The sequence below is a fragment of the Mustela nigripes genome, chromosome 1, assembly GCF_022355385.1.
Source record: "Mustela nigripes isolate SB6536 chromosome 1, MUSNIG.SB6536, whole genome shotgun sequence".
In the NCBI taxonomy this organism is placed as follows: domain Eukaryota; kingdom Metazoa; phylum Chordata; class Mammalia; order Carnivora; family Mustelidae; genus Mustela; species Mustela nigripes.
The window spans coordinates 104,678,455-104,690,717 of NC_081557.1; the positions used below are offsets into that span (position 1 = coordinate 104,678,455).

The 12,263-nt window shown below is 48.1% G+C and overlaps 1 protein-coding gene across 3 annotated transcripts in view; it reads left to right on the plus strand.

The window, feature by feature from the left end:
- Positions 1-10,116, plus strand: part of MMP20 (matrix metallopeptidase 20) — a 43,032-nt gene extending 32,916 nt beyond the window's left edge. For all 3 annotated transcript variants that reach the window (XM_059371099.1, XM_059371092.1, XM_059371085.1), the window contains 2 exons: positions 7,178-7,281; positions 8,218-10,116. In XM_059371099.1, the coding sequence (XP_059227082.1) occupies positions 7,178-7,281; positions 8,218-8,318 (205 nt within the window). In that variant the 3' untranslated portion in view covers positions 8,319-10,116. The remainder of the gene's footprint in view (positions 1-7,177; positions 7,282-8,217) is intronic.
- Positions 10,117-12,263: the final 2,147 nt, after the last annotated feature.

Genomic DNA, 12,263 nt, shown 5'->3' on the forward strand with positions numbered 1-12,263 from the left:
CAAATGAAACCCAAAGCAAGTGGAAAGAAGGAAATAATAAAGATTATGGTGGAAATAAGTGAAATAGAGAATATTACAAGCAATTTGAGGAAATCAACAAAACTAAGTTTGGTTCTTTGCAAAGATGCACAAAATTGACAGATTTCTCACTGGACTGGCGTAGTTGAAAAGACTCAGATCACTGAAATCAGAAATGCAAAAGGGAACACAACTACCAATCTTACAGAAATTAAACGGATGATAAAGGACCCCTATGAACAACTGTATGCCAGTAAATTTGATAACTGAGCTGAAATGACAAATTCTGGGAAAGATGCAAAATGAAGAAGCTGAGTCAACAAGAAATAGCCTGAATTAACCTGTAACAATTGAAGAGATTTAATTCATAATCAAAAAATTATCCACAAAAAACAGCCCAAGACTACATGTTTCAGTAGTGAATTCTACCAAAACATTTAAAGAGGAATCAATGCCAATTTTTCATGAACTCCTCTAAAAAATAGAAGAGGAGGGGTCGTTCCCCAGCTCATTGTACAAGGGCAGGATTACCCTGATACCAAAACCAGACGAAGGCATCACAAGGAAATAAAACTTCAGATCAGTATCTTTTGTGAATATGGATACAAAAATCCTCCAAAAATAGCAAGCCAAATCCAGCAGCCTATAAAAAAAATTACACAGCATGACCAAGTGGGATTTTTTTCCCCATGCATACAAGGTTGGTTTAACTTTTGAAAATCAATTAATGCAATACACCAAATCACTAGAGTAAAAAACAAAAGCCATATGATCACCTCAAGAAAGGCAGAGAAAGCATTTGTCAAAATCCAACCCTGTTGTAAAATAAAAACTACTCTGCAAAACTGGAAACAGGACAGTTTCTCAGCCTGATGAAAGGTGTCTGTGAGAGCCCACAGCTGACCTCAGGCTCCATGGAGGAAGCCTGGATGCCTTCCCCCTAAAATCAGGAACAAGACAAAAGTTTTCACTCTCACCACTTCTTTTCAACATTGTACTAGAGGTTCCAGCTGGGACAGTTGAGCAAGAATGAGTAAGATAAAAGGCATTCAGACTGGAAAGGAAGAAAAACTATTTCTATGTCTTGTGATCTTTTATATAGAAAAGCCTTAGAAATCCTCCCAAAACACCTGTTAGAACTAAGTTCAGCAGATATGCAGGGTAGAGTTCAGCATGCAAAAATCAATGGTAGCTCCATACATTTCTTTTTCATGCATTTCAATGAATAATCCAAAAATGAAGAAAAAAATTCCACTTAAAATAGTATCAAAAGAAATGATAATTTTAATAATTATTATATATTATAAATAATAATAGAAATTAATAATATTTTGAAATAAATTTAACATAAGAAGTAGAAAATTTATAGCACAGAAATTAAACAATCTAAAGGGAAAGATCTCTTGTCCATGGATTAGAAATCTTAATTTTTTTTTAATTTATTTGAGACAGAGAGAGAGAGCATGAGCATGGGGAACAGCAGAGGGAGAGGGAGAAGCAGACTCCCACCGAGCAGGGAGCCCAATGCAGGGCTCAGTCCCAGGACCCTGGGATCATGACCTGAGTCAAAGGCAGACACTTAGCTGACCGAGCCACCCAGGTAACACAAGACTTAATATTTTTTAAATGACAACACTCCCCAAATTGATCTGCAGGACTTAACACAATCCCTATCGGAATTATCACTGGTTTCTTTGTAGAAATTGACACACTGATCTCAAATTCATATGGAAACTCATAGGACCCAGAATAACCACAGTATCTTGAAAAAGAAGACCAATTTGAAGGAGTCAGAATTCCCAATTTCAAAACTCACTACAAAGCGAGAATAATCAAGACAGCATGACACGAATGTGAGGATAGACGTACAGACCACTGGAATAAAACTGGCAGTGCAGAAATAGACCCACAGATCTATGCTCAGCTGGTTGCTGACAAGGACGCTAAGGCCACTCAATGGGGAAAGAACAAAAGAAGGGGAAGAGAAGACATAAGGAACATACAGGAGATTTGTACACATGGAGTATGACAGGCTGGTGAAACACAAGAACGGAAGTGTCCAGAAGAGCCTTCTGTGTGCAGGGCTTGAACTCAGAATTCAGGCTGGTAATGCAGATGTGCACTTCCTCAAAGAATCTGGGGTTGACTGAGGCTGTGGGTATTTTTCAGCGTGGTTACATAGTCTTGATTTTAAATCCTCACAGGCAGAGTCCCTCCCCCACATCTGGGATGGTTCGTGGCTGCTTCTTCCTCTCTTCCCCATCCTTGACCACTCTGCTTCTCTAGTGGAGATCACAGAATCCCCATCCTCCCCAAAAGCCTTCTCATTCCTAGCTGGACATGGAGAATGACTTTCAAAGGGGACTCTGGGTTTCCATGTACCTAGAAAGGCCTCCTTGAAGAGACTTCCTGAAAACCTGTATTTTAGACACCTTATCCATAAATTCCCCTTTTGGCCGCCCTTGCGTACATTTTCCGTAAGTGTCCTTCTGCTGATACACCTCCCCACTCGGTACTTCAGAGGATGCAGGGCGGGGTCAGTTTTGCCACAGATGTATGCTGGAAATCGTCAGAAATTCCTAAAAAATCTAAATTCAAACCGTAAGATTACACAACATGCAGACACTTTACCAAAACTGTCCCCAAACACTCAGATGACCAAGGCAGAGAGTAGGATAATATAGCTGAAAAAATATGCCACATCTATGGGTCCGTGACATTGCCAGGGTCATGGCCAGGGGTGATTTCTGTGGTATCTATGCCCATTAATTGGCGATGGGGAAACAGCTCACAAAGGAAACAGTCACAGGTCAATCATGTTTACTTGGTATTTGGGCTTCACAAACAAGGCCTCGGCCATGAGAAAACACGTGCAGTGAGTTCCGCAGGTCGCTAGTAAGCAGTAGGTGCACAAGGAAAATGCATGTTTTTCCTTAACCTTGCAGTCCAGCTCATCTATGTTCATGGCTTATCGCGTGGTCGGATAATCACGTGCTGGGAATCTGCTCACGTTCTCTCGTCCACCCTTCTGCCCAGTCGGTGGTCTTGGAGAGCAGGCATTCCTGTCTCCGTGAAACAGAAACGTTGCATCTCAGAGAGCTACGTCGTTAGCTCAGGTCCCCCAGTGACCTCAGCGGTCCCCCCGCGGCTGCGTTTCACACCGGGTCTGCACCCGGAGCCCTCACTGCCCACCACGCCATCTTCTTCCTTCTCTTCACCTCGTTCTTCCCGCCCATCAGATACCCACACTTGTGATTCTCACTCTGTCTGCGAACTTCCTTTTCTGTGATTCTCCGCAAAATCTGCAACAGAACAGTAGACCTTCTCAAGCCTAGTTCCCTCCTGGCTGCGTTCTCTGGACTCTGTCCAGTCCATGCCCTCCAGCCTCCTCTCCTCACCTTGTCTCCGCCTTGCCTCTACTGCAGAATGGTCTGCAGAGGCGGTGCTGGAGGATCAGGTAAAGATTCAACTTCTCGATGACTGAAGAGCTCAGATCACATCACGAGCTCTACTCACACTCATGCCGGCCAGTCTGTCAATGGTTCTTGGACCCCTGGATGGGTCTGTGTGCCCGGCGTGTGTATGCACGTGTGTAAATTGTCTCTCACCCTCTCGCCACCGTTTTCCAGATGAGGAAACAGGAGTTGGGAGCACTTTTCCCTGATCCCAGAGCTGTCTGGTGGTATACTCTTTCCTCTACAACAGAAATCCTCACATATCTGTCCACAAACCAGGGCTAGGTCATTGCCAAGTTCCCACCAATCCACAGCAAAATAAGAACAGAGCAATATTGTAAATGGAGAGGGTGTGGTGTGGGTCAGTATAAAGACACGTTATTGGCAAGAACCATCTTTTAGGCTGAGATTATGTTCTTTCTACCTCTTTGATGTTAAAGTTTCTTTCCTTTGTGAAATGGTAATGAAAATAGGTCGTAATTTTTTTTTTGATGACTTGATGGTAATGTCCTTACTTGGTACCATGAAAAGTGGGGAACTCTATGGTAACTCTGTAGGTACCATCTACTTAACATCTACCAGAAGGGTCCAGATGCGATATTTATATGTTATCAGCCAAGCCCACAATGATGATTTGTGTTTCAGGCCGGTGTTTTGAAACTACTGTGTTAAGAGTAACGCTCTTTAGAAAGCAGTTACTGGATAAGCAAAAGGCAGAGGGGCGAGCCCACAGGGCACGGGTCTGTTAAACACGTAAATGGTAGGAGCAGGGGAAAGAAACAGTGATTTCACAATATCCCCAAGCATTTTGCCTGGGTTTTTTGTAAATTTGATTGTGAATTTAAATTCCCAGCTTGACGTTGCTTCTCTAAAAATTCTCCTGAAAAAAAAGTTTTTAAAGATTTTTTTTATTTTAGAGAGAAAGCATGAGTGGGGGGAGGGCAGAGGGAGAGACTCCCCAGCAGGGGTCCCACCAGCAGGGAGCCCGACTCAGGGCTTGATCTGCAGCCAAAATCAGAAGTCCAAGGCTTGACTGACTGGGCCACCCAGGCGCCCCTTGAAGCATTTTGTATATATAATGTTTTTACCTCTGTCATCCTCTGAAGAAGTACATATAACATTTTGGGTCTTGCCCCCTACCTTAGTGACCTATGTAGACAGATAAAAGAGAAAGACCTTTCTTCCATATCTTCTTATTGGATTAAGAGTCCCTCTTCTCTCTTTAAAACATACCCCTGCTTGACTTATTTCGCTAAGCATGATACGCTCTAGTTCCATCCATGTTGTTGCAAATGGCAAGATTTCATTTCTTTTGATGGCTGCATAGTATTCCATTGTGTATATATACCACATCTTCTTGATCCATTCATCTGTTGATGGACATCTAGGTTCTTTCCATAGTCTGGCTATTGTGGACATTGCTGCTATAAACATTCGGGTGCATGTGTCCCTTTGGATCACTACATTTGTAAACATACCCCTGTATCTAAACTGTTGCTCTGTTCTCCAGAAAGAGATTTGCTCTGTCCTTTGATCCTTCCCAGTCCACCCCATCTAATTCAAGGAGAAGACAGCAGACCCCCACTTGGAATAGTCTCCCTACAGGGCATCTCTAATCAGTCACTCACTCGGAAGGGAGAACACATTTTGCCATAAAACAATATAAATGGTGGTTACATTCTCAGAATCCCTCCCAGATGTTTGCTTACCATGCACGAAGGCAAGGCACCGCCTGGTTTAAAAAGCTCAGCTTACAGTCCTCCCTTCAGAGCAGACAGAGAATGGACGTCTGGAAGCTGGACCCCCACGCTCCCTGAGCCCGCGGTCCAGCCCCTCCCTCCGCGCGGTCCTCCACGCCTGCAGGCCCACCGTCCCTCTGCCCTCTCCTCTGCGTCCCTCCCCAAAGACTGAAGCTTCAGAGTTATCGTCCTCACTCTCTCCCGCCAAAGCACCCGTTTCCTCTCCACAGTGTCTCTGGGAGGTGAGAGAAAAAAGCAGTCTAGCCATCAAGGGTTCATGTGTAAACAGTCCTTAATAAGGGGCTCCAGATTTCAGATGCTGGGAGGAGGCGAGCGTAAGAGACTTGGGCCACGGAGCACCCACTGTGCCTGGGCTGTTCCTTTTTTTTCTGACCCATTTTCCCCCGACTCCAGTCCTGAGACCTCGTAGTCCCCGGATGACCAAGGCCCATCCCACAGGCCTCACTGGCATTTCTGATGACCATAAAACACAGGAAATGATTTCCATCTCTGAATCTCACAGTGACTCGCAGAGCTTGGTTTTCCCCTCGCCCTACTAGGAGGTTCTAATGACCCTCCCAAAAAGGGCATCTGGGACAGTCAGCGTCCACTCCTCTCCGCCACACTCCCCCAAATAGCTCAACCCACTAGTCACGCGGGCCTGAATAATTCTTGGCCAACATGCAGTCCTGTTGGGTCAAGAGGGATCTGCCCCCAGCCGGTGCGGTCATGGCCATGTGAGAGGAGGTGGGCGTCTGCGGCTGCAGGACACGGCTCAGGGCTCCAGGCACCAGCAGAAACTGTCTGACCTTTCAGTGGGAAACGAGTGGGGCGTCCACCCTGGGAATGTCCCCGCTGGGGGCTCTGTGCCGAGGAAGAAGGAACTGTCTCACCCTGGAGATAAGGGCTGCCTGACTGCCTATGTGGTCAGCCCATACCAGGCAGGCTGATTCACACAAGTCCCCGTCTTCTATTCGAGGGGCGGCATGGTCACAAAGATAGGCATGAGACATTCTTCTGAGCAGTCATTGCGCCGTGGCTGCTGATCCGGCAAGAGAAGCCTAATCTAGTATTTGGTCCATTGTGTAATGACTCCAGGAAACAAAAGCAATTTAATGCCGTCCACCTGGTTTCAAGGCAGAGGCTCAGTTATCCGAGATGTTCTTGCTCCTGAATGTCACCTGGTGGCTGTCTGCCCATGTATTTGTTCACTCACTGCGTCGTTGGTCCGGTCGCTCCTCCACAGACATGGAGCAAAGGGGCCTGTGAATAAAAGCCCCCGGGAAGGGCTTTCAACTGATTCTTGGACAAGAATCCAAGCCCAGAAATTCTTACACAGAGTGGGGTGGTGGGGTTGTTGCTACAGTAAATAACGCAGTAACAGTACATGCCGAGTTCCTTTGGGAAGGCAACATACCTATTTTATAATAATGATTTTCTTTCCTTAATTCTTTTTTTTTTTAGATTTTATTTATTTATTTGACAGAGATCACAAGTAGGCAGAGAGGCAGGCAGAGAGATGGGGGGAAGCAGGCTCCCTGCCGAGCAGAGAGCCCAATGTGGGGCTCGATCCTAGGACCCTGAGATCATGACCTGAGCCGAAGGCAGAGGCTTAACCCACTGAGCCACCCAGGCGCCCAACATTTTTTTTTAATTATAGGAACATGTTGCTACAATATATGGAATAATTCTAAGACTAGTTCTAAGAATATATCTATTTACAGACTAGAGCAAACGAGCCGTCCTAGAATCTAAGGATCTTGGGAGAGAAGTGATGCAGTGTGTGTCTGTGTGTCTGTGCGTGTGTGCGGACGTGTGTGGTGAACAGAGGCTCAGAGAGGCACAGACACGCATCTGGAGTGAGTCCTCAGTTGGGCCTGGCTCACGACGACCGACGAGGGCTGTGTCCCCTCCCATCAGTAAAGACCACTTACTGACATGTTTGTGGAATGACACTTCCTCCAGCTATGATGAGCGGAAACGGAAGATGGAGAAGGACTACCCGAAGAACACGGAGGAGGAATTCTCAGGGGTCAATGGCCAAATCGACGCCGCTGTGGAACTGAACGGTGAGCATCTCCGCTGAGAGCGTTCTCCGGGGAAACAGGTAGTGGGAGACGTGGGCTCTGCTCTGACATGAGGAAAAACAGGCTTCCACATAGGAGTCCTTGGTCCTGAGTCCCTTACCAGTCTAGCTGACCAGACCAACGTAGAGAAAGAGTACAGAATGTCCGCCACCAAGACTCTTTTTCTGCAGATAGAAAGTTCTAGATGGATGGCTTCTGTCCATAAGTCGGGTAACACCTCCAAGCCTACCCAGTCAAAACTGCCTCTTTCCTCTTGAAAATGCACATCCTGTCGACCTCTCCAGGGCCTTTCCCCACCTCCTTACGCCATCCTGCAATTTAGAATGGAGCAGGGGAGCCGATCGGAACCTCACAGGGTTGAGGAAACGCAGCTGAATCTCCCAGACCAGTCGGCACCTTCCGAGATCAGAGCCCAGGGCTAGACTCGGGTCTGAAACCCAGAGAGAGGTCCCGATAACAACCCCAGGAAATGCTGTGCCGCACAGACGCCGGTGCGAGGAAACCGGGCGGTCTGGGACTCGGTACTGAGCACGGACCTTGCAGCGACTGCGAGAGATGAGCAGAGAAAGGGAAGATGAGAACCCACATCTGCACTCGGAGTTTGCTTGATGGGACATCTGCAGAGTTTTAGGGACTGGCTAGAGGTTTGGGCAGGGAGAGGAGAGGAGGGGTTCCCTGGAGGGGAGCGGAGACACCAACATGGCTGAGACCCACCTGCTGGGTAAGCGTCCCTGGGAGAACAGTGAGCGGGGCCGAGCAGCCCAGAAGCGCGGGTCCGAGGGCTCCCGGAGAGCCGGCGCAGGACGGCAGCTGCCCCCGGTGCATCCCCAGCCCCACTCTGGGGCCGCCTCCAAACCCTCCCTTTGTGGCTCTGCCAGTCATTCTCAGTAACAACGTTTTCAACCTTGTCTCTTTTAGGCTACATTTACTTCTTTTCAGGACCCAAAGCATACAAGTACGATACAGAGAAGGAGGATGTGGTCAGTGTGCTGAAATCCAGCTCCTGGATCGGCTGCTAAACAGGAAGGTCTCGAGTTTTCTGGGGAGTGAGCATGACCACCAGCAGTTGGTCCCGGGACCACAAGGACCGAGGCAGAATGTAGGATCGGGGTCTTCCCGCAGCCTTCGATCCTGAGGGCGCTAAGACTTCATCGGAAATCATTACGTTTCTCAAGTTTTTATGGCTGCAGATTCATAATTCTAATCTCAATGGACAATTTCTCTAGGGTCAGCGTCACGTAAAATCAGAATTGAAACCATGCAGTCTTCCACTAGACACCCACTGCCTTTTCTCTCCTTACCTAGTAGACGGAAGCAAATTGATAAATTTGGGTTTTATTTCCAAGAAGAAGCGTATTTATGGATTCCCTGACACATATTATAACTCTTTTTAACAGGAAATGTCATTGCCTTACAAATGATAATTACTCCTCACCAGCAGCGGCGTTTGTGGCCCCTGCATTCGTTGTGATAAGTAGACATTTGTCCATCTGTACCTTGAACCCGGCACAAACAAAATACCGTGTGAGCCTTACTTCTCGTCTTTGGAGGATGAGCTCCGTGCGCTCACTGGCCTTTGAAGTAGGTCGTCGAGGGCAAACCTATTCAAATGAGTTTTCACGCTAGGCAAGAGATGGACACTTGGCGAGAAGAAATCTTTTAACAAAAGCCAATAAAAATGTTGTCTAAGAACAGTTCCTCATTTCTCTTTTCAGTTAATATTTACTAGCTTCCGTCACACTTTGTTCAGCAACCCTCTTTGTACCTCGCGGAAGCTCAGAACCGAGAGCAGCCCCAGGAGAAGCGGCAGTCGCTCGCTCCTCTGCCAGCTTCCCGGCAGTACAGCACCCCGTGAGCCGCCTTCACCCCCTCCAGGGCGTCTGTCTCTTGGCAGGGGTTTTCCGTCTGGGGGAGGCTCTCTCTTTAGTCTTTCTTACTTCAAGCTAAACCTTTTCTCTTTCTTACCTGCTCATCAGTTCAGGGAAAACACAGCTGTGTGTCCTCCTTGTGACCTCTTTTAACCTCCCACTCTAGAACGCAAGGATTCTGAAGACTGAGTCTAAAGTTAGGGGATGAATTCATTTAGTGTTCTCCATAGGCCGTCTGGAACAGCCCAGCGCTCGACACATTCGCTGTGACTGTCCCCATCACTGACTGAACTGGTGTCACGGGGCAACGAAGGGACGGGGCCGTTCCCGGAGGTGACTCCCAGCTCCCACTTGGTTGCTGTTACTGAAAATGGCCATGGATAGCCAAGCAGATGTTGAATCTCTGACAGTTGAAGACAAAGTCTAGAACATCTGCTTTCCAAGGTCAATGGCCTTATTGAGGAAGCAAAGTTGCGTTTGCAAAAACAGCCATCGAAGGAGAAGAGTGTGTTGGCAAGGAGTCGAGGCCGCCTGGCCGCTCCCCGAAGGCTCAACACAGAGTGAGCCACAAGCCAGCGATTCTGCTCCTGGATGCACACCCGTGAGGCCGGCAGACCCGCTCCAGTGTGGTTAAGTTTGAAAGCAGTACACTAAGAAACCAGATACAAAAGGCCACCGGCTCTAGGATTCTGTTTCTACGAGACGTTCGGAAGAAGAAAATCACAGGGAAAGCGGACGCGTGCTTGCCAGGAGTTGGGGGAGGGGCGATGGAGGGTGACCTAGGCTCGGCGTTGGGGGTTTCTTTGTGGGGTGATGAAAATGTTCTAGAAGTGGTGATGGTGAAGGTCGCACAACTCTGTGAACACATGGAAAGCCATTGAATTGTACATTTTAAGTGGATACATTGGATGTGAACTGCCTCTCAATAAACCTATTTCTTCATAATGACCATAGGCCAGGAGCTCCAGGTTACATGGTGATCTCTGCAGGGCGCCCTGGCTGGCTGGGGCAGGGACCCACGGCAGGGAAGTGTTAGCCCAAAGACATCTGGAGCAGAGCCCCACAAGCCACAGGTCCTGCCACTGCCCGGGGCTCGCCCGGGGACACGCACCGGGCAGACCCTTCACTGAATAAACGAGCATTTCAGGGCACAAAAAAGCATGGGCTCTGAGGTCTGACTGCCTTCAACCCAGATCTGTTATTTTTAGCCTTAATCTCAGTGTTGGTCTCTTCCTTCCTAAGACTAGAATGGAATATTCTTATGTCCTAGAGATATGTAGAGGCTTAAATACATTAAGTCAAAATACACAAAGCCCTTAGATAGTGACAGGTGCTCGAGAGGGGCTCTGTAATTGTTATGTGGAAGCCATTAGAAATAAATGTGCTTTGAGACATTTTGGAGAATTCGGATATATCCCTCGAGATAACTGAAGACATTATACGGCATCATGAGGCTTGGTAACCCGTGGCCTGAAATTTTCCTTTCCAAACTCCAAATGAAATCAGTCATCAAATAATGTACTGACCGTTGCTATGTCCCTTCCCCCCAAGAATAATTCTTTAAGTTTTCTTTAAAAAAAAAAAAGATTTCATTTATTTATTTGACAGAGATCACAAGTAGGCAGAGAGGCAGGCAGAGAGAGGTAGAGGAGGAAGCAGGCTCCCCGCTGAGCAGAGCCTGATGCGGGACTTGATCCCAGGACCCTGAGACCATGATCCAAGCTAAAGGCAGAGGCCAAACCCACTGAGCCACCCTGGCACCCCTTTTTTCTTTTCCTTTTTTTATTTGAAAAAGAAAGAGAGCATGAGGAGAGGGAGGGACAGAGGGAGAAACAGACTCCCCACCGAGCAAGGAGCCTGATGCAGGACTCGATCCTGGGACTCCAGGATCATGACCTGAGCGGAAGGCAGACGCTTAACCAACTGAGCCACCCAGGCGCCCCAGTATTATTTCTTTGTTGAGTAAGAGAACTTCTGGCTCCCAGACACCATTGTCTGTGTTCTGGAAAGGCAGGCTCCCTATGGACTGTGTTTGTGTCACAACTCACTTGGAACATTTCTGTGCTCGCCTGAAACAAGTTTGTGTCCAAATAATTTAAGACATCTCTTCATCACCTGGCTTCAGAGTGACTGAGGGCAAACGTGTTGTTAAGTCACAGTCGGACGGTGTAGTTCAACTGTTCTTCTTGGGGTCACGAGTAAGCAGAACGGAGTTTTATTTCCGGTGACCTTGGTCATTGTCCTGTTAACCTCAGGGGTGACTGTTTCTGGGCAGCCCCACATGGAAGCTCTGGGAAAGCACCCGGGGACTGCTAAGGACGAGGGCAGTCCCCCAGGTGGGGCTTCCCCACCAGCTCTGCCCTAGTGTTCTGTGGCTGCCCCGAGCTCGCTCCCAGTTAGCCTGCTGTGAGACGGCAGACCCGGCTCTGGCCGGTCCTCGCTTCTCTTCCACGTGGTCATCCGGAAACGCCTCAGACCGCCCTCCCGTGGGGCACGTGGCACATGGACTATGCAGGTTTTCTGCTCGATACATTTTTCAGTTATCTGAGCACCTTCAAGTGCTTTCGTTTCTGCATTATCCAATGTCGTCATCTTCTTCTTGCTTTCAGTCATTTCCTCCAATAGACAATGATGGGGGGCGGGGGCTGGTGAACATTCGCAGCTAAAATCGCCCGCGGGAGTGAGTGCCGCTTGAGGAGAAGCACACCGTGCTGGTCAGCAGGTTAGAATTTTAGATTCTCACATGGAGCAGAGGACAGTCCCAACGATTTTCTGTCTGTTGCCCTATAAACCAGTAGATCACGTCCCTCTGCTGAGCCTGGCCTTGATGCCATCCCCAACCCCAAGGGGCTTGTGGCTGTGGCCGGACAAAAGCCCGTCCTGCTGTCCCCGTAATGCCGTGGTCCTTGCTCCCGCCACCTACACACTCGTCACTGAACTAAGAACAGACCCGGGAAGACTGCTAGTGAGTAGCTATCCCAGGAAATCAGTGAATGACCCGGCCCCAAACGAGGCTTCGTGTAGCGCACGCGTCCTTCATCTCTCCGCCGTACATCCCCTCTTTAATTCAGGGCATCGCTCCAAAGGGTTGGGGAG